Source organism: Penicillium waksmanii, assembly GCF_028829765.1.
Source record: "Penicillium waksmanii strain IBT 27052 chromosome Unknown utg000010l:1.0-3698451.0:1.0-3701458.0, whole genome shotgun sequence".
In the NCBI taxonomy this organism is placed as follows: Eukaryota; Fungi; Ascomycota; class Eurotiomycetes; order Eurotiales; family Aspergillaceae; genus Penicillium; species Penicillium waksmanii.
Window position 1 is genome coordinate 3,060,781 of NW_026643256.1, and position 27,885 is coordinate 3,088,665.

At 48.7% G+C, this 27,885-nt stretch overlaps 11 protein-coding genes across 11 annotated transcripts; 4 read left to right on the forward strand and 7 right to left on the reverse strand.

Moving 5' to 3' along the window:
• Positions 1–75: 75 nt before the first annotated feature.
• N7481_013098 (uncharacterized protein) lies at positions 76–2,607 on the reverse strand (the record flags this gene model as incomplete). The annotated part of the gene is made up of 6 exons (XM_057272317.1): positions 76–988; positions 1,050–1,270; positions 1,319–1,408; positions 1,483–1,683; positions 1,760–2,396; positions 2,453–2,607. The coding sequence occupies 6 exons, from the start codon at positions 2,605–2,607 to the stop codon at positions 76–78; spliced, it is 2,217 nt and encodes a 738-aa protein (XP_057116505.1).
• Positions 2,608–2,995: 388 nt separating this feature from the next.
• On the reverse strand, positions 2,996–4,831 carry N7481_013099 (uncharacterized protein; the record flags this gene model as incomplete). Its single annotated transcript, XM_057272318.1, has 5 exons — positions 2,996–3,971; positions 4,041–4,100; positions 4,166–4,559; positions 4,621–4,669; positions 4,760–4,831. The coding sequence occupies 5 exons, from the start codon at positions 4,829–4,831 to the stop codon at positions 2,996–2,998; spliced, it is 1,551 nt and encodes a 516-aa protein (XP_057116506.1).
• A 994-nt stretch (positions 4,832–5,825) lies between these two features.
• N7481_013100 (mfs monosaccharide transporter protein) lies at positions 5,826–7,466 on the forward strand (the record flags this gene model as incomplete). The annotated part of the gene is made up of 1 exon (XM_057272319.1): positions 5,826–7,466. One exon carries the CDS (start codon positions 5,826–5,828, stop codon positions 7,464–7,466), a length of 1,641 nt encoding a protein of 546 aa, XP_057116507.1.
• Positions 7,467–8,421: 955 nt separating this feature from the next.
• Positions 8,422–10,110, forward strand: N7481_013101 (ATP-dependent RNA helicase mitochondrial; the record flags this gene model as incomplete). Its single annotated transcript, XM_057272320.1, has 1 exon — positions 8,422–10,110. One exon carries the CDS (start codon positions 8,422–8,424, stop codon positions 10,108–10,110), a length of 1,689 nt encoding a protein of 562 aa, XP_057116508.1.
• Positions 10,111–11,276: 1,166 nt separating this feature from the next.
• N7481_013102 (carboxylesterase/lipase family protein) lies at positions 11,277–12,932 on the forward strand (the record flags this gene model as incomplete). The annotated part of the gene is made up of 1 exon (XM_057272321.1): positions 11,277–12,932. The coding sequence occupies one exon, from the start codon at positions 11,277–11,279 to the stop codon at positions 12,930–12,932; it is 1,656 nt and encodes a 551-aa protein (XP_057116509.1).
• A 740-nt stretch (positions 12,933–13,672) lies between these two features.
• On the reverse strand, positions 13,673–15,122 carry N7481_013103 (bifunctional ornithine acetyltransferase/N-acetylglutamate synthase; the record flags this gene model as incomplete). The annotated part of the gene is made up of 3 exons (XM_057272322.1): positions 13,673–14,475; positions 14,508–14,593; positions 14,665–15,122. The coding sequence occupies 3 exons, from the start codon at positions 15,120–15,122 to the stop codon at positions 13,673–13,675; spliced, it is 1,347 nt and encodes a 448-aa protein (XP_057116510.1).
• Positions 15,123–16,002: 880 nt separating this feature from the next.
• Positions 16,003–17,716, forward strand: N7481_013104 (origin recognition complex subunit 2; the record flags this gene model as incomplete). Its single annotated transcript, XM_057272323.1, has 2 exons — positions 16,003–17,250; positions 17,294–17,716. 2 exons carry the CDS (start codon positions 16,003–16,005, stop codon positions 17,714–17,716), a joined length of 1,671 nt encoding a protein of 556 aa, XP_057116511.1.
• Positions 17,717–17,918: 202 nt separating this feature from the next.
• N7481_013105 (uncharacterized protein) lies at positions 17,919–18,403 on the reverse strand (the record flags this gene model as incomplete). The annotated part of the gene is made up of 2 exons (XM_057272324.1): positions 17,919–18,071; positions 18,149–18,403. The coding sequence occupies 2 exons, from the start codon at positions 18,401–18,403 to the stop codon at positions 17,919–17,921; spliced, it is 408 nt and encodes a 135-aa protein (XP_057116512.1).
• Positions 18,404–19,300: 897 nt separating this feature from the next.
• On the reverse strand, positions 19,301–20,080 carry N7481_013106 (uncharacterized protein; the record flags this gene model as incomplete). The annotated part of the gene is made up of 1 exon (XM_057272325.1): positions 19,301–20,080. The coding sequence occupies one exon, from the start codon at positions 20,078–20,080 to the stop codon at positions 19,301–19,303; it is 780 nt and encodes a 259-aa protein (XP_057116513.1).
• Positions 20,081–21,704: 1,624 nt separating this feature from the next.
• On the reverse strand, positions 21,705–23,153 carry N7481_013107 (dolichyl-phosphate beta-glucosyltransferase; the record flags this gene model as incomplete). The annotated part of the gene is made up of 3 exons (XM_057272326.1): positions 21,705–22,049; positions 22,124–22,903; positions 23,040–23,153. 3 exons carry the CDS (start codon positions 23,151–23,153, stop codon positions 21,705–21,707), a joined length of 1,239 nt encoding a protein of 412 aa, XP_057116514.1.
• Positions 23,154–25,241: 2,088 nt separating this feature from the next.
• N7481_013108 (uncharacterized protein) lies at positions 25,242–27,611 on the reverse strand (the record flags this gene model as incomplete). Its single annotated transcript, XM_057272327.1, has 2 exons — positions 25,242–25,436; positions 25,557–27,611. 2 exons carry the CDS (start codon positions 27,609–27,611, stop codon positions 25,242–25,244), a joined length of 2,250 nt encoding a protein of 749 aa, XP_057116515.1.
• Between the last annotated feature and the right edge of the window lie 274 nt (positions 27,612–27,885).

Below are 27,885 nucleotides of genomic sequence, written 5' to 3' on the forward strand. Positions count from 1 at the left end.
TCGGTCGAAAAGGGGCTATGAGTATTGAAACACCTAATAAAACTAGGCGACACAAGCCTTTGATTTAATTTTTTTTTAACTATCTTTCTCTTTCAGCAAGATGCTCAACTGCTCCGCGAATTTCCTTGATAATCCCCAGTGGCCAATTCGATGCAGCAGGTCCACCAATCCACACAATGTGCTCGATTCTGATGTTTTCGGCTTAGTCGTTCGATAGCCGTTGGCTTCAAAAAGTAACACCTCGCTATTGAGTTTCAAGAAAGACATCTCTGGGAAATTTATGTCGGGTCTAGGAGAAATTTCCGGGAAGCTAGTGTCTTGATCCCCTCCGAATTCGGTATACACGTACCAAACGCTCGCTGCCCGATAAAGTGCCCTGGGCACATGGATTGCTGGTTCCACCCCTAGTGGCATGTTTTGCAGTTTTCGAAGAATTAATGCTCCATGTAGAGCACAACGGCGAGCTTCTTGAGAAGAAGACCACGTGTGCACATAATCGCGATGGAGAAGTGATTCCTCATATCCTTCTCTCCCAATTGCTAGCTCCAACCGAGAAATATCCACTAAAAGCGATATAAACACCGAATGCCATAAAACTTCCAGACAAAATGGGTCAAAATTGCCTTCGGGCTTAGAGCGAAAATGTCGGTCGAGGAAGTGGATTAGTTGAGGCTCAAACTGTTCGACAAGCTCCTGATTAGAAGCAGTACTCATAAATTTCTGCTCCATTAATCGAGCATTGATGCCTTCCAGCTCCGTATAACTATGAAAGCCATCAGTGGAGTCAAAGTCGAGTTGGATATTTCCGCTTGAGACTTCAGGGGGAGCTCTGCGGATCATAATATCCCTCCATTGGGTCGCATTTGGAGCTACCCAGAGCTCGTGGCGTGCAGTCAAAGGAAGTAGTGACTTATCGTGTCGCATAAGAGGGTGCGTTAAAACAAGCTCGGATATCTCGGTGTCAAGAATATGAAGACCCGCTGCGACCCTATTCAACGATAATCAAATCAGTATTTCCAGGCCCAAAATGGTGAAATTGAGTATCTCACCGGCTCCGTTCTTCAGCTTGGACCCATGTCCTCCATGCTTCCTCTGGGGTCCGCGTATCCAGGAATGTGCTCAAGTGGTCGGTTGTTCTCTTGGCCTCGAACATTTTATACAGGCGTGCCCACTTATTTAACGTGAGCTTAGGCTTCAAATAATCCATTTGATTACTCACCGTTGTTACTGTGCCATGGAAGGTCTGAAGGGTAAGGAGATCTCTCGGTTTCTATTAAATCAGTATAGGACCTTTTTACATGAACAAATGAAGACTCACCCCTGATAGCAACGCAAAGGTTTGTCCAATGAGAGACGCCTGGGTCATTGCGAGTGCCTCCGCTTTACCGCTCAGTAGATACTTCTCCCACTGAATAGGGTCAATATTTTCGCACACTTTATCGCTTAAAACCCCCCATCAAACGCAAGCGACCTCTGACTTACTGATGACAGGATGGCTTTGTTGAGTCTTTCGAATATTATTGACCCTTGGGTCACTGCATAATTTGAACCAACAAAAAGGCTGCCAATGGAGCATATTGACAAAAGAAGGAGAGAGCTTTTAGCCGACGGTCGAAATGTAGGAGCATGCACAATTGGAAAGACCGGGTTAAAACGAGTGAAGAACAACTGGATGCAAAGATTCTGTGATAAGGTCAGATCATCAAATTTTCGCTTCGGCTTCCATAAGAGGCGGTGCAATTGAGGTTCAATAACTCACTAAGAACTCGGTTGATGGCAATGGCTCGGTTGGAACCCGCTGCTGAAGCCGTTGAGATAGATTTTGCCGGTATTTTTCGTCAAGCTCCACATGATCTGTGGCAGTTTCAGGAGTCACATATCCATTGCTATGTGTTCCGACATAATTGAACCAATACTGGCGTACTTGGTCTTCCTTATGCCCATGGGAAGCCTCCATCGGTATCTGAAGTGTTATATCGGCATTGCTCTCGTTTGCGGTATGGGCGGGAGAGAAAAGTCCTAGAGCGCTTTCCATAACGGACGAATTCAAAGCATTGAGATCAAAATCCTCGTCGGCTAGCCAGACAGGGGCCTGTAAAAAGCGATCAAAATCTAGACTACTGTCCTCAACATGGTCAAAAAGCCCATTAGGTATCATTAAACCGGTCTGCGAGTGGGAGGACGAGTCGTGATGACCTGGCGGCAATAGATTGGTTGACGTTGTACCATGAGTATGAAATTGTGAGAATTCATCACTATGAGGCTCTAAAGAAGCTGAGGGAACACTGCTATGGTCGGTGACTGTTGGTGTATCTAGAGAGGGCATTGCTGGTCCGAATGTCTCCTCTTCTTGGTTTGATGCATCATGCGCTCTCATGTGTCGTAGAAGGGAGTCACTGAAAGAGCATAAGTAGAGGAAAGTGCTTTGTTTCTTCGTAGATCAGAACCTTACTGGCGAGAGAAAGACTTCCCACAGGAAGAGCAATTGAAAGGCTTTTCTTTGGTGTGCGAGCGGATGTGCCGCGAAAGATGCTCTTCTTTCGAAAATGACAAGAAACACCAGGGGCAGATCCGCTGCCGTTTAGTTCGAGCCCGGGTCTTTGGCATTGCTAATTTAGATCAAAATTATCCTCAAGGCGACGATATTAGTGCTGCGGGAGGTGAAGATGTCAAATCCTCGAGTCGGCGGGACCTCAAGGAGACCCCGCATTTTCTACCCCAGGTCCCACATCCGCTAGATCTGAACACGAGGAACGATACTAAACCCAGAAATTAGGTAACCCCGGGGGAGTCTGATCAGGTATTGGAGAATGATTCAAATAAGCTAGTAATTGGCTTGCTTCATTAGTGGGTGACATATCAAAAAGGGGCGAAATTGATGGATTGAAAATTTTGTTTGACGTTATAACTAGTATACTAATATAAGAACCCCGGGCCTAGAGCTTGCCAAAGTGGCAACTCGCCACTCCAATACCATCTCAGCTACCCAGAACAATCATTCGCCTTCTGGATTCATAAACGAATTTTGACTCAATTTGCGAAGTTTCTTGCCGAAGAAATAGATAGGGATGCCCAATAGCATCGGTCCAATCGTTAAGGAAAATTCAACCATTGTGGGGGTAATGAATCCCTTCTTTTCCGCCAATGTAGATACCCAATAGCTCATAACAAACCCACAGGTATTCTTAATCACGGTGGCAACGACCATAATTTCACCTGATATAGGCTTGTAGCAGTCGACCGCATAAGCGATGACAATAGTCGGCACCGCTGTAACACAGAGGCCACTCAATCCGAAGCCGACTACCAAGATTATGGGCCATTCCCACAAATTCTGATATCCGAGACCACCAATGACAATGCCAATAACAGTCGTGATAAAGTAGGGTATCAGGGCCGGTAATCGCATTTCGGCCTCGCGAATGCCGTTGTTGCGTCTGGTGGCTTTCATGGCTACCCAGTCGGAGAAAGGCCCTGCAGTAGCAAGCCCAACAAGACCTCCGATGGCGAACGCGAAATTGGTGTAACCAACTCCTGCCGGGGTGAAGTTATATGGCGGGGCACTGAAAAATGCGGACTCCGTCAGGTTCCAGTAAAGAAGAAGGTTGGCAGGCCCTGCCACGTTCAGGCCCGCCCAAAATATTATTGGAAAAAAGAAGAATTTGAAAGGTGAGATAATGTCGCGGACGATAAACTGCTTCCAGTGTTTTTCGAGCCCTTGCCACAACCGGAACTGAGATTTGGAAGGCCGACCAGTGCCCACCGTCACCAAGGCAGGCTCGAGGTTTTCTAAATGGCCCGTCCTATCCTTATCCAATGTAATTGAAGGCTGGGTACTATCAAGCTCCAAACTTCTGGTTTCGTCAATATTTCGGCGGTGAAATTTGGTTTCTGGGAAAAAGATGAGCAGCGTCAGAAAATTGAAACAAGACATGGCCAACGAAAGCCAGAAAAAGCTGCGCCAGCCGAATCTAGGTTAATCACGATTCAATGTCAGTACTATCGCATGATATATTACTTTCATTGATCAAGTCACACACCTTTCTGCAATATTCCCGGCAATCACTGGCCCGATAAACAACCCCATAAAATACCCAGTGCTAGGCAGAATATTAGTTCTCGGCTTAACAAACCAGGGGACAACATCGTATGGTATCCAACTCACAAATATACACCAGTCCACAGCCCTCGCTCGTGTAGAAAAAGCATATCGGCAATTACCTGGACCAATATAGTTTCACTTGTTGCAGTGGCAACGCCATTGACCACACGAGCACCAAGTAAGCTTGAATGGGACGTCGCAAGGGCCTGCCAGATACACGACCCTATTCCCAATGCACAGAATATCAAACTTGTCAGACGTCGTCCAAATATGTTCGAGAAAGGAACGATGATAAAGTTCGAGTAACCGAGTGCTAGCACACAGGCACCCGATAGGAGGCTTAGTTGGGTATCATTAAGATTGAACTCGGCCGCAAACAATGGAAACATTGGACCCATCGAGAGAGCTGATTCAACAGCAACGAACAGGAATAGGAATTGGGTGGTGATAATTATATCTGTAGACGTCTTTCTATCAGTCTCCTTGATATTTTTTCCGATACATCCTTGGTATCTCACACTTCCATGTTTTTGACCAATTTAATGGGTCGTTTGGGTCATTTGAAGGCTGTGGGATTAACCTTTTTTTGTTTCAGTGAGTCCCATCAAAGCGGGTTAAGTCACTACTTACGCAATGTTAGCCCCCCCTGTGACGAACTTCTTCCCAGTCACACATAATCTCCGTGCCCGGGACGGTATCATCGTCTGTCGATGCCTTATTTTGTGCCATCTTGTATCTCAAAAGACCAAGGCTGGTCTCTTTGAGTTGTAAAGTGAATCAATGTCGGACGGGTAGGTCGCTATCCTTGGATGTTTTGTCTTCTAGTGGTTTTTGATGTGTGGCCGTATCCCATGTGCTTAGCATAGTACAAGCAGATAGCTCAACTTTTTTCTTGCCAACTAGCTACTGCAAGAGCTAAGGACATTTTAAAGCCTTTGAAATCGGTCCCACGGGGTAATAAAATGCGGGGAAAGCATACTTCTCTGGCTGACTGGTATGCCCACGATATCTATTACGGTCCCGCCGCCTGCGAACCTAAATTTTGTTGATTATTTTTATTGCCTACCAATTCTGTTGTGGCACTAGCAAATGACAAAATCGACAAAGTCGTGGGCCAACCTTCATCTGCATTGATTATTCGCTAAAGGCTACTTGTGAATAAAGGGGCCAGCTACCGCCAGGGATCAAATCAGCTACGGGCTTGGCTCTCGTGAAATGAATTAAATTCTTTCATCAAGGCGGAGCTACTGGTATATTTCGGTTCAGCCTAGACCTAGCCATGCGGGCCACCTGCATTTTTCATTCCCCTGCTACCCCTGTGAATGATTTCGTTGTGCAGCATATCTCTTGTAAAGCTCTTTGCTGCCTACACCATTGGCTTATAGGATCTTTCAGCTAAGCCGACACATGTTGAAACGAGATCCTACTACAATTTCTCGCATCTTTGCGCAACCATCTCAGGCAAATAGGTGTTATGTATGATAAACACCCTTGCTTGTTTCCTGCCCGATCCGGCGCTGAGAAAAAGCAATGCAACGCAAGGCCACTCCGAATTCCGAGGCGACCGACGATCGCAGATCGCAGATTCCAGTGGACTTCCCACAATAGATCCCCTTCGACTGGACCAACATCTGAGCGCAAACTCAACTTGGCGGAATAGAGCCTTTCTACCTCTCCATCTGCAGTAGTTAGGCTCTCAGACCCTCTTCATCTGGCAAGCAAGATGTCAAAAGATGGCCCTCGCGAGCGACTTGATTCTGGAGCTCCGGCTATCCCTTGTTCTGAAGATGAGGGGTCTCAAAAGGTTACGCTGAAGATGATTCTCCTCTCAGTCTGGGTCTCTTGGGCAGCATGGATTGGGAGTTTCGACAATGGCTTCGCCGGTACTGTGCTTATCATGCCTTCTTTCCAGAAGGCCTTTGGCCATTGCGAGGTAACTCTTGATCCAGATACTGGAAACCGTATCGAACAGTGCAATCTGAGCACGCTACAACAATCCCTTATCAATGTTAGCATACTGTTCATGTGTGTCGGAAGTGTGATTTCCGGCGTTTGTGGCTCGAGGATTGGCCGAAGAACAACCATTCAAATTGCCTGTGTCTTTAATGTGGTCGGAGCTGCCGGTATGCTCGGCACATCCGGCAGTTTCTCCAGTTATATTGTTTGCAAATGCATAGGTGGAATTGGCATTGGGCAACTGTATGCTTCGAGCCTCGTCTATGGCTCAGAATGTGTCGTGGCAAGCAAACGTGGCCTCCTACTCGGTATCTATAACATTGGTCTCGCCATGGGCAATGTTACTGTATCAGCAGTATGCGCCGGCTCAGCAAAACTCGAATCAAATAATGATTGGCAGTGGAAAACGCCGATCGCCTGTCAAATTCCTCTTGCCTTGAGTCTTGCCTTGGGCATGTTTATGTTTCCCGAATCACCGCGGTGGCTTCTCTTGAAAGGCAAAGAGGAATTGGCGCGGGACTCTTTTGCTGCGTTTCAGTCTCGAGGACCAAACTCAGTTGAAGTGACCAAGCAAGTGGATGAAGTGCTACAGCACTTAGAGATCGAAAGAAGAAATGAAAAATCAGCTTCATGGTCAGAAATTTATCGTGGAACGAACCTACGTCGAACTGCAGTTTCTGTCCTGGTACTGGTTAGTCTTCCGCTGACAGGTATCCAATTTGTCGCGCCCTACGCAGCTTTCTTCCTCGAGGGTGTCGGAATTGAGAATCCATACTTGATCAATGCCATTGTTGCGTTATGTATTTTTGGTGGAGCCTTTATTGGTCCATTTGTCCTCGATTATGGAGGGAGAAGATTTGCCATGCTTGCTGGGTACGGCCTTATGGCTATCTCGATGCTCATCTTTTCCTCTGTGAGCACAGCCCTTGGAGCAGATGATCCGACCGCCCAGAGCGTTGTGGTCGCATTTCTTTGCATCTGGGCCTTTATATTCGGCGGGTTCATCGGTCCTAGTGTGTGGCTTTCCTCGGCAGAAATGCACAGCATTAGACATCGCACCTATGGCCAAGCGAACACGACTTTTATCTATAATATCTTCGCCTTTGGGGCCTCTTTCTGGACGCCATACATGCTGAATCCTGCATATGGAAATATGGGCGCTAATGTTGGCTATTTTTATTTCGGAGTGACTGTTGCATTTGTGATTCTGGTGTTTTTCTTCGTTCCTGAAACATCGAGGTTGACGCTGGAGCAGATTGATGACTATTTTATGTCTGGACGAAGGGCTTGGAGTACATCGACCAAAAAGAACATCGCTCTTGTTCGGACTGGCATACCTAGCGAGCCAAAATCAGGCTACAGCATCGGGCAATCTGAAGCTGCCAACAGTTCATCTTTGACGAGCTGAAAGGAGTTTGTTCTTCTGGCATTTAGTTGTATACCAATTCGAGTGAGATTGGATCATAAAGGTGTAAAGACCTTAGGGGAGCCTGGCCTTAACTTTTCGGGACAATTGGTTCAATCAAAGAAGCCAAGAATTAACAAGTTCTTGGGGCATTGGAATTTCGATTCATTACTGCTACTGGCCTACTCTGTAATAAACCAGGGTCCCGCCGAGGTCCCGCAAATGTCCCGCTTAGGTCCCACTGACAGGTCCCGCTCATCTGGAGAGAGCGACATGGAGACAAATCATGGGGAAGCCTTCAAATATTACTAGCTATGCTGCCAGAATATGACCCTATACGGTTCGCAGAGTCTCCGTATGTGTGTCTTGAAAAACAAACAACCCAAAACATTAGAACCATCCGTTCTCTATGTCTACGATACCGCTCGCTACGCATAAAATATCTTATTCATAAAATGGCAAATGAAATTTCTCTATTTTATTAAATTCAAATATCATGTCACATCAAATATTCTTCCCAAGACCAGGTATACTTAGCTCACAAATTTAACAAGCACTGCGAGGAAGAAACAAGGCATGCAGTTTTATTAGAAGCAGCCAATAGGATTGGAATATTCGATGCGGTGGGGCCGTCGACCAATTGGATTTTGACTGACTAATCGTTTATTTTGAGTTGATTGCTTGGCAACAAATCTCTGTTGAAGGCGAAACATCATAAAACGATACAAATTTTGTCTACGGTGACTGGTATCAAGCTGCTATCTAAAACTAATGTAATGTGAATTAAGAATTATCTGTTTCTTATCATTGAAAAAAATCCAATGACAAATGAAAAAAAAATGAAATGACCAAGAAAAAAAAACTCTTTGCCAGGCACCAGGTCACGTGCTTAAATTTTCCTCCAACAGTGAAATGAACTTACTCTCCTTCAACGTGAAAACACAAAAGCACATACATGATGGAAGGTCTCAAAATCGACGATGGTGCCCAGCCATATTCTTCTATGGCTGGAAAGCTGGATTCCAAGCTCCTGCAGGCTCTCGACGTGATGGGCTTCGCGACCATGACCCCCGTCCAACGTCGTGTTTTGACCGAACTTCCCAATTGGCGCAGTGATTGCCTCGTCCAGGCCAAGACTGGAACTGGAAAAACTCTCGCTTTCCTACTCCCGGCTTTGCACTGTCTTCTTCAAGGCAACTCAGTGCCAAGGGGCCAGGTCGCTATCTTGATCATCACCCCGACCAGAGAGCTTGCACAACAAATTGCCAAATCATGCGATCAACTCACATCACAACTCGCAAGGCCGCTGGAGTGCCATATCGCAGTTGGTGGTACTGCTCGTGCATCGGCTCATTCGCGCTTCATGAAGGGCGCCCCATCTGTTCTGGTGGCGACCCCTGGACGTCTCAAGGATTATCTTTCTGACGAGTCGACAGCTGAGAAGATGGCCAACATCCAAACTTTGGTTCTGGATGAAGCGGACACCATGCTTGAGTCTGGATTTATCGCCGATGTGAAGCGGATTCTTCAGCTCATTCCTCACAAGAGCACCGGCTGGCAGGGCATGTGTTTCTCGGCCACTGTTCCACCCAAGGTCAAGGACGTGATCAGTATTGTGTTGAAGCAAGGCTATAGCAACATTTCAACAATCGAGAAGAACGAAACACCTACCCACGAGAGAGTTCCCCAATACCACGTTCTAATCTCCGGTGTGGCGCAGACCTTTACCTCTCTTGCCGCGCTCCTGAACCTCGAAATTAAGAAGTGCTCCAAAATCATTGTTTTCGGAGTCACTGCCAACATGGTTGCTCTTTTTGCCCGAGTTTTCTCCCAGGGCTTGACTCCTCTGAAGGTCTTCGAGATTCACTCCAGACTTAATCAGAATGCTCGCACAAGAACCACCGCCCAGTTCAAGGAAGCGGATTCGGGTGTTATGTTTGCCTCGGATGTCATCGGTCGTGGAATGGACTTCCCCAACGTCGATCTAGTCATCCAGGTTGGCTTGCCATCGAACGGCGAGCAATATGTCCACCGTGTCGGTCGTACAGCTCGCGCCGGCAACGACGGCCGCGCTATCATCCTCCTCACTCAAGCCGAGTCTTTCTTTATGAAAATGAACCGCCACCTACCCATCAAACCTCACCCTGACTCTGACAAGGTCAACGAGGACGCGCTCGCGTGTGCTAATGGTGTCACCCAGGCCATGTATGCCGTTGATGAGGAAACCAAGCAACGCGCTTATTCTTCCTACATCGGCTTCTTCGCTGGATCCGGTCTTCTGAAGCAAGTTCGTCTCGACAAAGCCGGCCTTGTTCAACTCGCAAACGACTTAGCCATCAACGGTATGGCCTGCCCCGAGCCCTCCCCAATGGACAAGAAGGTCGTCGGTAAGATGGGCCTGAAGGGTGTCCCCGGATTCAACTACGCAAGCGGAGCTGATCTGAGAGGAGGCAATTCCTCCCGGTCGCGCCCACGTGAACGTTCTAAGAGCAACGGTCGCGATGCGCTGAGCCCCGGGGCTGGTCGCAAGGACCAAAGAGGCGCTATCAATAAGCGTGAAGGTCAAAATGGCAGCGGTCGTGGAGGTGGCCGTGGAGGTGGTCGTGGACGGGGAGGACGTCGCGGTGGACGTGGTGGCGCGCAGTAGATGACCTCATAAACTTGAAGACTCTATGAGTCGCATGTTTTCATTGCATCTGACTGAACTCGAAGGATTAAAAAACGGATCTGGCTATTGGTGTTCTGTTCGGCACTGGTTGGTTTTATCGCACTGCTTATAGAATTTCATCGATTATTTAAGACAACCCTGTTAGGGAATATCCAACTAGAAACATTCCAAAATAATGTAATGGCGAAAAAAGAAATAGATACTAAATCAATGACCTAAGAACTTGAAGATCATAAAACGTCAAACAACTTGAACCAGCAGGGCTGCTCGTATTCGGATTCTCTTTGATTTCAGCATCAGCGCTAATGACATTTCTCTGCTTAACAAACCCTGGCACTGCGAAACAACCATCGGGTTTAGGTTATGCAGTGGCTGAAGCTCGGGCATCTACTAGTACACTCAGAATATACCCCATACCCCTGGGTCCGGATCAGGCACCAGATGCTGAGAAGATGTGCGTACCTGCAGGGAGTGGACTCGGCCCGAGATTCTGTATCGGGCAGGGAAGGCCGACTTTGTCGGAGATATAGTCAAGAACCACGCGAGGACTCTTCAGCATACGCGGCCCCTTTTGGCTCGGGTTTAGTATACTAATTGGGGGCCGATCTTCAGGAATCTCCACTTCTTTCGGGCTGTGGATGTACTCGTACTTAATGATTGTTCTTGGCAGTCAATGAAGTTGCCAACTTCGCTCATTGTTGCTAGACTTTGATAGATCCGATGAGACTTACTTTCCAGTTCAGCACCTCTAAGATTGAATTGAAGAGGAACCCTCTAGAAGATGAAGAGGAAAAAATTGCAATAAATTTAGTTAGCTACAGGCCTACATATACAAGTCTGAATGTGAGTTCAATTAAAAGTACTCGTATGGACCACATTCGTCATCTAAATAGTACCCGAGTCCCCACACCTTCTGATCCGCAGTCTTGCAACTTCGGGGGTTCGGGAACGGCGTATCAAGTTCAAACGTTGAACATGGATGTGGGACGTTTACTCCGTGGATCGAGCCACTTGGAGCCAGGCCTACATGTGCACGACCCGGGTATTTAACTTGAGCATCGCCAGCCCATCTAACCAGCACATTTCCCTTTCCAATCGAGAGACCATTCTTACTTCAAGCTTATTCTTGAAGTGAATCCAACAAAATGGTTTCCTTTACCACCAAGGGGCTTTTCTCCCTAGCGATAGGTGCAGCAGTCACCCAAGCTCAGCTATGGGATAAAGTCATTGAGACATCCTACGGACCAGTCGAGGGTTACCAGTATTTCAACCAGTCAACTCTTGAGAAATACTTTGGGACCTCCGAGTCGAATGTGACAGCCTTCCTGGGCATTCCCTTCGCTGCTGATACTGGATACCAGAATCGTTGGAAGGCCCCTCAGCCCCGTGAGCGCTGGAACAAGACATTGAAGGCCACAAGTTTTGGCCCTGCTTGTCCGAGCCAGGGTACGTTCGACATCAGTGAGGACTGTCTAAGCCTCAACATCTGGACCAATGCTGGCACCAAGGATGCAAATCTGCCTGTGATGGTATGGAATCAGGGCTCTGATGAGACTAGTAACGATGCCTGGTGGTATGGTGGAGGTATGGCTCTGAAGGATGTCATTCTCATTACCTTCAACCGTCGCGACGATGCCTTTGGTTACCTTGCCCACCCGGAGCTTAATGCTGAGGGATACAAGGTTACAGGACACCAAACCTCCGGCAACTACGGTATCCTTGATCAGCTGGAGGTTTTGAAATGGGTGCAGAAGAACATCGCTCGTTTCGGAGGTGATCCAGATCGCGTTACCGTTGCTGGGCAGTCTTTTGGTTCATCCCAAGTCTACCATGCCGTCAACAGCCCTCTTTTCAAGGGCTATTTCCATGGTGGAATTTCTGAGTCTGGAATCAGATATCCCTACGATACCATGCTGGCCGGTCTTGCTACTTCCTACGTCAACATGTCCACTGGTATCGAACACAGCAAGAGCTACATCAAAGCTCACAATGTCTCGACCATTGCTGAGATGCGCACTCTCTCCATGGAATCCCTCCTAACCGGCTCTCAGGACCGTGTCGGTAACGAGTCTATCTGGTGGGTGACTGCTATCTCCGCAGGGTATCCATTGATCTTCAAGCCCGTTCTCGACGGCTACGTCCTGCCTGAGAAGTACATCGAGACCCTTCTCAACGGACCAGCCAACGACGTCCCTGTGATAACTGGCAACACGAAGGATGAATCCGGCGCCAGCCCCACAAATGACTATACCGTCGAGGAATATGAGTCCTGGTGTACTCTCAAGTATGGCAATCTTTCCAGCCAATACTTCCGCCTGTACCCTTCGCACAACAACCAAACCATCGCCAATCAAGCCTGGAATGCCGCCGCTCGCGATACCTCTCTGGTTGGCTCTTGGGCCTACGCAACGGAGTGGTATAAGGCCGCTTCCTCCAATTTCTACACCTATTACTGGACTCACGCTCCTCCCGGCCAGAACCAGGGTGCATTCCACCAGTCAGAAATCATGTACGCCCTGAATGCGCTATACGCCAATGCCGACACCTACCCCTTCACCGCGAAGGATTACGAGATCCAGGAGCAGATGTCGGCATACTGGGCCAACTTCGCAAAGACGTTGGACCCTAACCAGGGTGGCTCGTATACCGGCAAGGGTTCATTGTCTCGTTGGAGTCCCAACAGTGCCAAGGGTACGCAGAAGGTTATGGAGCTTGGAAACTCTTTCGGTGATGTGCCTATCGCAAAGCCGGAGCAGATCAAGCTCATCATGAACTACTTCCACCAGCAGACGCCTTACTAGGTGATTTCTGCGACGTGTACGGGCTACAATCCGAGACGATCTTGAGGGGTCTACCTACTATGTATAGTATTGTATGCAGCTGAATAAGTCTCTCATCAACCTTTTTTTTGGTTCCAGTGTTCCACCTTAGCCCCGCAACCTTTGTAAGATCTACGATCCTCGATCTTGATACTCCGTACTATAAGACATTTCGCTCCTACCCCAGCGTAGATCAATTAGTCTTCCGGCGCCTATGTACACCGGAGTATTCATGTGCAAAATTGTGTCATATGCCCTTTGACCAGACCTGCATTCGCCTCTCTTGCCCAATGCCAGTGCCAGGTCTTAAACCTTTCAAGTAAATCTGTCATGTCCTACCCAGGGAAAGGCTAGACTAAGGTCAGTGCGTCCCCATACATAGCGAGGATTAATACGAAAGTACTAGGTTTCGACTGAATCACAGAGGGAAAAGACGACAGTCTGATTTCAAGTTCCTTTGTTTCTCTCTATCTCCTGGCGTGATATTTCTCCTTGCTTGGCTCCAGTTTTCCCTCCCTGTGGGCCAGGATCAATATATCTTCTTCTTCTACTACTACTATTATTACCACTACTATTACTACTACTATTATTACTACTACTAGCGTCACAGCATAAGTGAGAACTCCAAAAAGTAATCTATTACTTTGTTCACCACGGCGACGGGTGTATTCCCGCCACCTGTCGATCATGAACATAATCAAACTCTATACATATAATCCACTTTAGGTGCGGTAGTCCCCGTTGATAGTCACATACTCGTGGCTGAAATCACAGAACCAATACACCGCATCCTCACCTCCACAGCCAGCCTCAGCCTTCTCACCACCACCAAGGTCGATCTCGATCTCCAAATCCTCGTTCTGCAGGATAGCACTAGCGCGCTCCTCATCGACAGTCTCAGGCTCACCATTCACCAGCAACTTCAGGATCGGGCTGCCGTCAACAGGGCGGAAGCTCACAGAGGTACGTTCGGGAACAACAACGCCATCACGGACACCCTGGGTGTAACCAACGGCGCACAGGATGCGGCCCCAGTTAGCATCACGGCCGTAGAGAGCAGTCTTGACCAAAGGAGAGCGGGCAATAGTGGAAGCGATCAGGCGAGCGGACTCGTAATCAGAGGAGTTACGCACGCGGACAGTGACGAACTTAGTCGCGCCCTCGCCGTCGCGAACGACGAGCTGCGAGAGCTCCTGCGCAAAGTCGGTCAGGACGGTCTGCAGCGCTTGATAGTCTTCATGGGTTTCGGAAGCAGGAACGACGTTGCCGCCGGCGGCACCGTTGGCAAGTACAGCGATGGTGTCGTTGGTGCTGGTGTCGCCATCAATAGAGATAGAGTTGAAAGAGCGGGAGACGGCGTGCTTGAGAATGGATTGCAGAGCGGCGGGCTCAACGGCGGCATCGGTGCACAGAACGCCCAGTAGAGTGGCCATGTTGGGGTGGATCATGCCGGCGCCCTTGGTCATACCGGCGAGGCGGTAGGTCTGGCCGGGGAAGAGGGTAGTGTGAATTCGCGGGAGAGGAGCTTGGGAAAGGTATCGGTTGTGCAGATGGCACGGGCAGTGGTCAGCCATGCTTCGTGCGAGGAAGCAAGGTTGTTGTGCGCGGTGGGAATGCGGTCGAGAATCTTGCTGATAGGCAGGCTGTTGGTAGAATTCATAAGTATACTATATTGATTATTTGGATCTTTGAGTCTTTGAAAAGCAAGACTTACCGCTGTCCAATGACACCGGTGCTCATCACCAGAGAGCTATCCTTCTCAACTCCATTGCACTGGTCCACGGTACGGCCCATCTGGACCGCATCCTCTAGACCACCCTTTCCAGTCACGGCATTGGCGCAGCCCGAGTTGATCACAACAGAACGAATGCCTTGGCCGTTGCGAGTACGCAAGGTCTCCCTGCTCACCTGGACCGGCGCAGCCTGGAACTTGTTCGTGGTGAAGACGGCGGCGGCGGAGCATGGAGTCTCGGAAGCGATGAGGGCTAGGTCAGGGAATCGAGTGTTGGAGGCCTTGACGCCGACGTGAGTACCGGAGACTAGGAAACCCTTGGGGTAGGAGCCGGAGGTGGGGATATAGCGCTGCTTGGAGGGCGGAATGGCCATGTCCAGCGGTGCGGAGTATGATCGGACCTGGCCCTTGAGCATGCGGGCAAAGGAGCTAACCGCCATTGTGGCGGATGGCGAGTTGGAAGCCATGTGTTGGAAGTGGATATGAGACCAAGCCTGACTGTAAGACGTGGTGAGCACTGGCACTGGGCAGGTTCAAGGGAGAAGTGAAGCTCCGAGTGAACTTTTGGAGACAGTGAGTCAATGGGGAAAGTTCCGCGATAAGAAAAAGCTCGCCGATCTCGGGATTGATAGGCGCGGTGTGAGCCCACTGTGCGCAAGTTGCTTTGAGCAGCAGGGATTTTAACTTGAATAGAACTAGAATAAAAGCTGAAGTCAAAGCTGAAGGTGTAATAAACCTTAGTTTTTAACTTTTCTGAGTCTCTCTGCAGGACTACTACTAGTATTTGCTGATTTGCCAGTACTTAATATTGGTGCACATGACCTATATTGAACCAAGGTTGATGGGCGATTTGAGCCAAGTATGAACATAGATATATAAGTACATATTTATACTATATACCTAGATAGTAAACAGAGGTAATACCTAGGTATACTACTAGATTATAAATGGCGCATCTTGAACTATAGGAGGATAGGAGAACAAATGCCTCGTAGCCGCGCGCTTTCCCGAGCCGAAGAGGAACCCCCAAAAACCCACTCGGCGCTATCTTTGGTTTTGGTCCCATCACTCCATACCCACTTCAACTTTCCTCGATTTTCCATTTCTCACATTCACATTCACATCCATTGGCTTAGAGAACTACCCTCTGCATGACACTCTGAAACAACCCCTCGATCAACTTGAACCTCTCCCCTGTCAAGCCCCCTTCCCCTTGCGTCGCGTCCCTGTATACATTCCTCGGATCTGATGGTACTAGTAAGTTGGTTCCCTTCCCCTTCTGCCTCTCCGTTCTCGACCCTTCCTCTAACATTGCCCGTCATGAAGCGCAAGCTGTCAGATTCCGGCCTGGAAAATGAGCATCCGGCCGTCTCAACCCCGAAGAGACCCCGCGTGCAGCCCAAAGGCGTCCTAAAAAACGGTCACGCGCCGAACCATCCACCTCCCGCCGACGATGCTACCTACGAACTTCCTTCCGCCCCAAATGGCCAATCAACTCCTAAAAAGGCCAATGGGATCACCGCCACCCCGTTGAAGGAATCGGGATTGAAGACACCGACTCATAGATCGAAAGCACGAAACCTGTTCGCAACCCCGACGAAGCCCAAGTCCGCGACCGCCGCGGCGACCCCGTCCCGCCTAAAGAATGCAGATCGATCGGCGAAGAAGAAGAGTGCCCGTGTCTTGTTTGAACAAAATGAAGATCGCGAATGGGATGGATCCGAACAGTTGGCCGCGGAGATCCTCCAGGATGATGAGCCTCAAGTCGACAAGGCTGGTGACACGGTCATGGAGACCGTGGAGGAGGGAGAGACGACAAAGCCGGCAGGGAAGGACCCAAAGCCAGCGAAGCGTCGCGCTGGTAGGCCAAAGGGTGCAGCGAACAAGCGTTCACCTACACCAGAGGGCGAGTTACCCGCACATGAACGATATTTCTTCCAGAATCGCGCGGGAACGGCCAAGACATCCAACAAGAATTTGAACAAGGTGTCTTTGTTGACACACGAAGAGTACTTTGAGAAATTGGGACAATATGTCGATCCTTGCAAGGATGAAAAGGAGTATCTGCTATCACTACATCACCGATCTTTCCCACAGTGGTTCTTTGAATTCGAGGAAGGATTCAATATCTGCTTGTTTGGATATGGCTCGAAGCGAAGACTTGTACAACAGTTTGCAGATTGGATTTATACTCGATCCATGTCCGGATCCGCATCCGCGAACCCCCCAGCCATCATCATCGTGAATGGTTATGCACCCGGTATCTCCATTCGTTCGATCTTCGCGACCATTGCCTCGGCGATCCTTGGTGACGAGTTGCCCTCGAAGCTAGGTTCACAACCAACCGAAGTGCTCGAACTTTTACAATCAGCACTCAAGTCGCGCCCGGAGCACGACCCAATTACTGTTCTGATTAACTCCGTCGATGCCCCGTCTCTCCGTCGTGCTGCTAACCAAGCACTTCTCGGTCGACTCGCTGCGACACCGCGAATTCGCCTTCTCCTCACAGCCGACACCCCAAACTTCCCTGTGATGTGGGATATCAGTCTACGAGATCAATTCAATTTGGTATTCCACGATAGCACGACATTCTTTCCCCTTTGCCGTCGAGTCGGATATCGTGGAAGAAGTCCACGAACTTCTCGGCCGGAAGGGTCGTCGTGTTGGCGGAAAGGAAGGTGTAGGATTCGTGCTGAAGAGTCTTCCCGAGAATGCCCGGAACCTGTACCGTCTCTTGTTGACAGAAGTGATAACCGTGATGGACGATGGCCATCAATCCGACGACGAAGCCGCTGACGGTGGTTCTGGCGACAGAACTAGCGAGAATAACGGCATCGAGTTCCGCTTGCTGTACCAAAAGGCCACGGAGGAATTCATTGCATCTTCCGAGATGATGTTCCGCACCCTGTTGAAGGAATTCCACGATCATCAAATGATCACCTCGCGCATGGATCCCAGCGGGATGGAAATCCTCGGCGTGCCTCTATCCCGCGATGAAATGGAGGGCGTGCTGGAGGATCTGGTGTTGGGATAATATAATACTACTTCTATCTCTAGCAAGACTAGGTGTGAAACAGAACTCAAGATACCCCTGTACGAAATACTATCAACCAATCTGCATTGGCAGTGCATTTAAGCACCGATGAAAGGAGTCCCAGTGTCATTGACCCAAAACCTCTCTAGTAAATTCTATATACATGTAATAGCCCAGCTGGATTCTTTTCTTCTCGCGCCTCTCAGAAGTGCGCAAATGCCGCCAGCGCCATCGTTGCGCCGAAACTCATCTTGAATGGACGGTGCTCGGACATGGCCTGGCGCAGGTCAACGTTCTTCACATACTTCTGCAACCGATCGAGAGGCAGAATATTGTAGCCCTTGGATGCAGCGTACTGTTTCAATTGATTAGCATCGACCAGCCAGTTCCCCAAGAGAGAGTGTGTGTGCGTGGTGTGTGGGAATAGCATACCTCAACAAGAACAACCCCCATACCCAAAATCACAACCAAAGCCTTCGAAAACGCTCTCAATCCCACCCCAGCAACAAGTCCCAACACACTACCTAGACTAACCTGACGCATATTCTCCTTCGTCAAGAATCCCCCACGCGCCTGGGTTAAACCCGTCGTCCGTCCCTGTTTCTGCAGGATAGATTCCTCCTGCTTGACCGCCCAAGGTGTGTCGGCATTGCTCTGCGAGAAGGGCGCGTTATATTGGCACTGCATTGGGGCGGCGCGGAAGGGTGAGAGGGGGGTGTAGGGTTGCGGCGGAGATGCCGAGGCCTACACCCAGGCCGAGGCGGAGGATTGAAGGAGGTGAGAAGAGTGGGAATGCCATTTTGTGTGATATGATGCTGTGCAGTCGATTGGGATTGGGGTTGTGTCAGACTTGTAAAGTATTTGAAGATGGGGAGATACTATGGACAAGGAGAGGAGCTTCAGATGCCGAGCTTGGGAAGCTGTTTGGTGCATTGGATCCCGTATGATGTCATGGGCGGTCACCTGGTATGAAGGGATCCTCTGATTGGTTGGATCTATACACTGTTTTGAACTTGGGTTCATCCCAATTGAATTAATTGTATAGATACTGGTAGGATTTTATGTTTACTTTATTCAAGAGACTCCAAGAGTCGTAATATAGCCGGAATACCTAGGTACAGAAGTACTACTACATTCCTGCAGAATGAATGGGTGCGAGCCAACACTCTATAATCTGTAGTATGATTCTGTATACCCAAAATCTGGATAAAAACTATATTACGCTTCAACTTTAGAACAGTAAATATTTAGTTTAGATCCATGCAGGCGTATATCCTCGGCTCACTCAGCTGGGTTCACCAAACTTGAAGGCTTCAACAATTTCCACAAAATCCATCAAGCGGAACCGAGTAAGGAGAACTCTAACGTGAAGAACCAACACTTAGAGGTCACACTGTAGATACAAAGACCTCTACTAAACAATGCAAGTCCTGAAATCCACCCAACTTTCACAAGTCAATACTAGCCGATTCCACACTCCCCTCATGCTCTTTCTCCGCGATGATCAAAACACACTTGCAGCAAACACTCCAAATCCACCAATCACGGCCCGATCACCAACTCATGGACGCAATCGACCGATGCTCATTGTGTACTAATCAGTGCCGAAGAGTCATACTCTGCAAGTCCATGCCACTCTGCACCCCGTGAAGAAGTAGAATATTTCACCGACCGCCGACCTTCTCCCAAACCATGCCGTTTCGGCGAGCTGCTTCGCCAAACAATCTGCTGCGCCTCTTTGAGGAGATGATGGTCGCCATCCGGCAGTGGAGAAAAAGCGATATCCTTGCATAATGCCGCAAATCGAGTCGCGAGATCGAGAACACCTTGAGTAGCGGCTTTGGTGCCTCCGGCCAATGTGGAGGGGTAGTAGAATCGCGGATCCAGGTAGAATAGAACACTTTCCCAGCGAGGAAGTTTCTCCGCGAGAAGTTTGCCAGCGTGTTCATATTCCGTCATTGTGCGCTTGGGTACGTCTGCTTCGGCGTGCACGAAGAAGAAGACTTCGAATCCGACGCTGCGAACTTGATCCCGTGCGGTACTGCTCAGGGTATCGAGGAAATGCCCTATTCGATCGAGGTCGAATGAATTGCGGAAGAATAATGTGTGCTTTGAATAGAGGAAATCTTCGGCCTCGTCGTGGATTTGGTGATTCAGGCCTAGTAGTTTGCGCGCTGTGCCGTCGTTTCCTTCCCAGCTTGGACATATTGACATTGCTCTATATCTGCCTCGCGTTGTGAAGACATTGCCGCGGTTTTGAATGACGATCATTGGTTTGTCCGTGTAATCGTTTGGAGAAACGAGTGCTTCTTCGTAGATCTTTAAACGGAGCTCTGGTGGTAGATGTAAGAATGATGTTCTCATAGAGAAATTTCTGGTTCGTTTTTGTTCCATTTTCGATTGGCTGTGGAAAGAAAGAGCAGCCTTGGTGCCACTGAATTGGAAAAACACAGCCTGAGATTATAGTATTAACTCCAGCCGAGGAGCGTCGGGGGCGTTTTTTAAGCCGGCACTACTAGTAGTAGATGGAGCCAGAAATAATCAGGAGAGGCAGAATAGCTGCTTTTTATAACACCCTTGTCGATATGTTCCCGGATCTGTGTAATGCAGACTCAAAAGAGATGAAGATCTGCAAGTATGTCGATTAATCATAAGCCCCTTTATTCGTCGGGTTTTGGTAGTATCAGACGCCTAACAGGGGATATTTTCTTGTGCGGAGATGACTATCTCGATAGCGATGTTTTTAAGAGTGTCACGATCTCCTCACAGAGCTTAGGGTATTCTCAAAACCCAATGCTATCGCATTAGATGATCCATTTATCTTTCCGGCAAGCCGACGGGAACTTCCCATAAAGTCGTGGGCTGACATTGCCCCCGGGGCCAAGACACTAGAACCGTTAAAAATACAAAGAAGTACCGGTCTGGTAGTAAAAGCATCTGGTCGACCAAACCCCTTTCCACCCTATAAAGACAGTCTCACGGTGGCAACTACTGCTCGTCAGAGCACTGTCTTTCATCATGCTTGATCGCGTTTTAGGGAATCGGCAATGGGAGTTCAGATGCATTCGTCGCAGTGAGGCATTACTAAAAGGGCAAGCGTACATACGGAGATTTATTCCCAGGATGTTAACCAACCGCGTTGTACTAAGACCGCTTCAATCCTCCTGACAAGGTAAATCGGTCCCGGATCGGGGTAGATAGGGCGAAATGGAGGGTTGAACAGCAATCGGGGTAGAAAGACCCGGCTGTTTGGGTTGATGGATAAACTTGCATCTCACCTACTTTCAACATGCCAGGGTATAGATGATCGGCACATGGCAAATATTCTTCAGGGTATCTAATGCAAACTTAACCATTCTGCAGGCGGCCCGAACCCTCGAGCGATGGTCTATTTACTTACATGATGTCGTAGTATTACGACTAGGTATGCGAGTTAGGGTTGCACAGTTTCGTCATCACAACTATAATGACAGAAGACTGAACATTTGATGAAGTTCTGTAGGGAATGACCTCAGAATGTCTCAATACTATGGAGCTCTTTCTACGTGGCAAGGCTCCTTTGATCGGAGAAATCGAAGAAGAACAGGCGATCATCGGCATCTGGGCTGATCCTGGTGGTTCCACTTCCTGCGATGATTTCCCGAGCCAAGCCCGGCTCTTGGGCTGTCGGGCCAAGGATACCCAAGTCAATGAAGAATAAATGCTATACGAGTGTGGACTATATCGTAGAAAACCCCTTTGGATGAGTACCCATCTGATAGTTATTGATATGTACATGCTTGTGTGCCTAGACAAGCAACCGAGGTTCCCAATCAGGCGGGTATACACGATCACAAGGACCTAGGGTATTGTCCTTGAAACCACGCAATGGGCTAAGCAAGCCCTATTTGGAAACGAGACCGGAACGCCCCCCAAAAAAACTCACAAACGTGCAATGGCGACATGATGTCGCGGGTAGACTGGACAGCGCGGCCCGATGTTTCAGATTTCACTTCTGTCTATACACGCCAAGGGACCAAGCAGCTCGTAAGACAGCCAAGCCCCAAGCCATACCAATACTGTCATAGATGACATTCAGCTTGCTACCCATCACTTCCCTCCACCCAACTGGCACTTCGGCCACGGGGATGTGAGCGAATTCAGCTAGCATGAGCATTTCAACATCGAAGATCCAGCCTTCGGAATGCATGTATGGCACGATATAAGGTAGCGCAGTGCGGGAGAAGAGTTTGAATCCGCACTGCGTATCTTTAACAGTAGCGGTCTTGGGCGGAGTCATAAGCCACAGAATCAAGTGGAACGAATGCATGAGGAAATTGCGCAACTTGGATCGCTGTATTGGCATTTGTTAGTATTTTACAACTCCATCCATACCCAGCTCATGTGGGCTCCTTTCTTTCCACTCACCTTGACAACAGCCTCGCTGCCCACCATGTGCGCTCGCGACCCAACAGCTACACCCCGACCCTCCGAGTCCTCAATTTCCTGACAAGCAGTAACAAGTTTTCCAAGATCGCCAAATTTGCTCGCCCCATCCGCATCGGCAAATACCACATAACGGCCCCGAGCATGGCGCATACCATGCGTCACAGCGCCACCCTTTCCACGATTGTGAGTCAAGTTTACGACACGGATAGTACCCGGCGGGATATGCACGCCCTCTTGTACCTGAGGCGTCCAGGGCCCCGCTGTTCCTTTCGGATGTAGGGAGAGCTGGTGATCTTTCGCAAATCGAAAGGCCACGTCTTCGGTCCGATCAGTCGAGCCATCCGAGACAATGAGGATCTCCCATCCTCGGTTCGATCCTGAATCCGTAGTGTGGCCGTTCGCCACGTCTGTGTTCGGCTTGCGCTTTCGTATCGACCGGGTTTCCACTGCTGAGGTTCCATCGTTGCTTAATGTGCCGTACATATGTTCCAGATAATCAACCGCTTCCTCCAGCATGCCCGAGAGTCGATCCTCCTCGTTGTAGGCGGGCACTACGACCGACATGAATAGCTCGGCCGGTTCGATGGAAGTGTGCTTTTCATTTGGGTGAGCTTGCTTTTTGGATTCGAGCGCGTCGTACCAGCATGGGAGCTGTTCGGGGGCTGTAGTGGTTCCGTCTTTCGATAGAGTCCTATACTTCTTTTCTTCGGGTAAGGGTTTCCGCGGGACCGGCGCGACAAATGAGAGGAAGAGGTAGAACTAATATATGGGAGGTTGAGGGTTAAAGATTGTTGGATCATGGGGGCGAGGCTTCAATGGCAGGTAATATGGCCAGCCCTCTGTTTGCGCAGGTCGCAGCTACGAAACCAGAAGGGAGGAGAGAGAAGCTACTCACCAGAACAAACACGCCGAGGGAAGTTGCGAGGAAAGAACCGAGCAAGATATAAGCTGGAACTTCAGCTACTGTGCTCACGCATTGGCGACAGATATCGCTCCATGAATCTGCCATGGTGGAGGCTGGCGAGTTGGAAGTCGGAGATAGGTGACAAGCAACGGGGAGAAATGCGAGCCAGGAGACGCGAGGCGAGGGATACCCTGGAATTGGCGAAAGCGATCACTTGGCCATGCGATGGGAAATTCCAGGAAAGTCAACGCATGCGAAAACGAACAGTCGAGGTGGGGGAGGGCCTCGGAGGCTAGGGAGAAGTTGGAAAAGAAGAGGAGATGTTGTCGCAAGTCGCCAGCTTGGCCTTTCGGGCAACGCGCAAGCTGGCCGCGCCGCAAATCAACTCCGCTGCGGGGAATGTCACCACAATCTGCTGTAGGTAATTTCATTTCCTTCACAGTTTATGTTACCAATTGAATGGTGCATTTTTGAAATAATTTGTTTTTACTTAATTTGGCATGTTCTGCACAATTTCGGGCGAGTTAAAGCAGTTCTCCAGGTGAGCTCGATATTTAGTACTGCTAGTACTTACAATTATACTTTGGTATAGCCTTGTTTTCGGTTACTACCCATGTCGTCGGGCAATTATTTTGATTGATTCGTGTCTATGGCAGTGAATCTATCGAGTTGGGCCTTAATCGTAGTAAACTAAAACCCGAAAAATAGGATACGTCGCCAGGTGATCAAGCTTAAAATCAAATCCGTCTCGTTTGACAGGTTCCGTATAACAGACAATTCGGCAAGTTATTCTACTACTAGTAATATAGGGAGGAATTCTCATCAAAGGCTCGAATAGCTTCGGGCATATCAATAGAAACCTTGGAGCCCGGCTAATTTATACCCATCCGTTACTCTGTAGAACTAGTTGAATAATGAAACTGAGCGCAGAACTTTCTCCATGGCACTCGCTTTACCTCCGCGTGATATTCCCACGCGTGATAAAAACCATGTTCGTGAAGACAGCTACTCAGGTGAACTTTGTACATATAGAAGGTTGCTACTATTCGCTGCACTCATTGTTTGCTGATCCGATAAAGTACGATATCCATGATCGATGGAGACAAACCTTTCAGATTTCAGACTCGGGTACCGAGATTCTGTTTTGAGGCAGGCAGATATTCCGAAAAGTGCTGATGGGTATTCGAGCTTCAACTGCAATCGGCATTCGTCGCAAGGGCTGACAGGATCGTTCTATACTTACGGTCTTACTTTTCAAATCAAAGGGGGAGTGCAAAGTGTGCAGGTGGATCAGTTGATGGTTCCCTCACATACCTCAATGGTTTCCGCACTGCTGAAGAGTGGTATACTCTTTCTTGAATGTGGAAATCTTTCGTGGTTAGACGGTATACAAAGTAGGATATCTCAAATGCAATGGCCAACGTAGCTTAAACAACAGCAAAAGGAAGAAAAAGAAATCAACCAATCAAAACCAAAACAAAACAATCGCTTCGAACGCAGGCCATTCTATCACTAAATTTGTCATATCTCTTGCTAGCTTTCTTGATCGTCAGTATGCTGCCTCATTTTACATCCACTGAGGGGGCATCGTTACCTGCTCGCAATGCCCACACCAGCCCAGTCTTGATACCTGCACGTCCAAGACGAGCACCTCCAAGGCAATGGCAGTGGTGAGAGGCCCAAGCGATCAGGCAGACCATTCTGGAAGACAGAAAGTCCAAATTGAAAGTTCTGGACCAACCTAAGGCCGGACCTATGGGCTTAATGGTCCTGGGTATCCAAGTAGGCATCATATCCAAAGCGGGCCTGCAAAGGAGGCCGGCCGGCCTGGACTTGCGTGGGACCTCACGAAGTTTGCAGTAATCACCCGGAGGGAGAAAATCCTGGTTCGGAGATGTATTATTCCTGGAGCTGGGGATCCATCCGTGTGGTCATAGACTCTGTTTGTCTGATCTGTCGAGTAGTCGGTTGACTGATCCATTGAAAGAGTCCGTGTATATAAGGAAATATCACAAAAGAAAGGTCCGCGGTCCTATGATGTTGCCAGGGTTGCTGAGTCTAAGAAACCCATCCGGGCGAACGAAAGTCCTCCAGCAGCTACCCCCCACCGATGAACAGCATTCGCTGTCCCTTTGCTCTTTCGGAGAACACATTTGTTGTGTCCGAGTCTGTTTTTCTCTTCCTTTTCCCCCTTCACGCTCCCCCCATTTCAAAATCCATGTCAGAGAATTTATCAGCTGTTTCCTTGGGAAACTTCCCAGTCTCCATTTGTGGAGGGCTGCTGTCGAGTCCGCCACACGTTTCCGCGAATGGCGCATATCCCTTTGTGAGCGGCGTGGCTTCAAAAACGTCAGGCCTAAAACGGTCATACGTGATCCAACGATTAAACTATATGATCAAGATTTATCAGCTCATTGTTGACCTTTGATCATCAGATAGTGAGTATAGAGAATTGCGACAAACCGTTGATAGTCGGACGCCTAGCCAAAGGCATCGATGCTGTCTTACGAGTCCCAGCAGCTGTGGTTCAACGAAAGATCTGTCATGCTCTAAAGGTCCTTCCTCAAAAAATTCCTCGGAATAATATGATTCACTCCACACCTGACCGCGGATTAAGAAATCCTCAGGCAGGTGATTTGGAATCTCTGGCTCCAATTTTTCATCCTGTTTCTCACTACCTTTCTCAGTTATCCTCTCCCTCCTCTCCCTCTCCATCCTAGTACTATTTCGTAACCTTATGTTCTCGTTTTCCCTAGAAAATCTGGGATGGGTTGGTCCTTCAATCATTTCAAAATTTGTCTCCAGACGGAGTAGCGTGTTCAGAAATCTGATGATTTTTAGCCACGGAATCATTGGTTCAAGCTTTTCCATTGCAAGTGGATGAATGGCTAAAGACCAAACAAACGATAGGCCAGTGTGAATGCCTGCGTAAGAATTGGGATCTCCTAAGTGATCCAGAAAGACAGCCATAGTATGGAAAGTGAGAGCGCTTCCATTGAAAGCAACTGGTGAGGATATCTTGGACGTGACTTCGACCGGGTTGGGTATCAATTCGGAGCTAGTGTCGTCAGAAGAGACGGGAGTGGTCCATCGAAGCGCCAATTGATATGCTTCCTCGGCTGTGGCTTGAGTCTTCTGCTGTGGGAATTCTAACGCTAGGTCATTTTCCGGTTCGCCGTATTGAAAGACTGCCGCAAAGTTACTGGACATCACAAATGCGCCTCCCTGTCCCTGTTTATCAATCTGAGGAATCTCCTTTCGCAGAAGAGACAAATAGTTGTTTGCGAGGACAGTGAATTCTGCAGAAGCTCTTTTATGGAATAGAACACCATGTGTAGCGATCAGGGCCGCAGGCATTGATTCCTGTCGTTGTTGCTCGCGGATGGAATTGAAGAGAAGGGCGATACTTTCACGAGCATTGTGAAATGGGCGACGACAGAGTAAAGCCTTGGTGTAGTAGAAAAGTTGCGCCAGAGCATCAGGACGAGCAAGCACCGCAAGATGATGTTGAACGCGCCCAACATCATGACTTAAGTCTGCTTCTTGATTGTACCAATATTGTGAAACTGTTGCCCAGACCTCCCGATCCCTCATGTCCGATTCTTCGATAGCCATACGATACCGCGCTAAGTCCCCGAGGCATTCAATCCATGTCTCCCTGAAATATGGTATGTTCTCCAATAACAAGGTGACCATGCTATAGGCGATGTATATGAAATGTAGCATGTATTCCAAAGACCCAGGGAGCTTATGCCGTAGTAATTCGAGTAGAGAGTGGATTCCATATCGCCACATGCGAGCTGGCATTGAGTATTTTTCGGCGAGTTCCGTAAGTTCACTTTTAGCGACAGGGTGTTGCGAGGAGAGAAAAAAATCGTGATGCTCATGAAGTAACGTGCTATGTATAGAGATCAGAGCCTGCCATTGAACCGGCGTCAGATCCTCCTTTGACTCGGATTGCTCCTTGTCCAATTTGATGCACTTTTCCTCGACCATTGCAAGGCCTCTATAGATACCCCGCACCTCAGGGACCAATTGCTCATGGGTAATTGGGTTAGTCTTCAACTGTTTCACCATGTCATAATGCGTCTCACCCTTCGGCTGGCTCTCCTTTAATTGATTCGGTTCAGGAAATCCATACTCCAAAGAAAGCCTTTTTTCATCCACTAATGGTAGAAACTCATTTAAGACCATGTTGACATCACCATGCGACCTCCCATTCGGGCTCGGTAACACCACCGGACTCGAATGGATTCTCTTCAATTCTATCCGCGGGCTTCCAAGGCTGTGTGAATAATTTGGTTCCCCTGATATTGAAAAGCCTGCTGATTCTTCATAGTGAACTAGTTGACTTGACGGTGTCCGCCGACCCCGCGGCGTTTGAGAATGATGTTTGCGGCGCAGTCTGTCCGTGCGCGTAACACTTGCGCGAGGCGACGATGGTTTGGTCACTCGCCCACCACGACTGCTGATAGTATCAAGAGTACCCTCATCAAGATTCCCCGATTGTGGCCGGCCACTGGGGAAATTGAGGTTTGTCGATGCATGCACGGGATTGGCCATTGACAACTCCGAGATGTAATCACCAGGAAGGACACGACTGCCAGTGATCGGTCGCCTAAAATAGTATGTGAGAAGTGGAGAGGAGGAGGGGGCAAGGTTCAGGTATCGAACCGACTCACCCTGACGAATTGTAATAAAATGTCGCCTTTGCAGCTTTCAACCAAGTGTGACCCGATCGGGGCTCGTTTTTCATGCACCCTGACTGCTGTAAGGAGGGCGGTCGTGCCATAGTCACAGCAGTACTTTATTGGTTGGACATGATCTGGGATTTTGT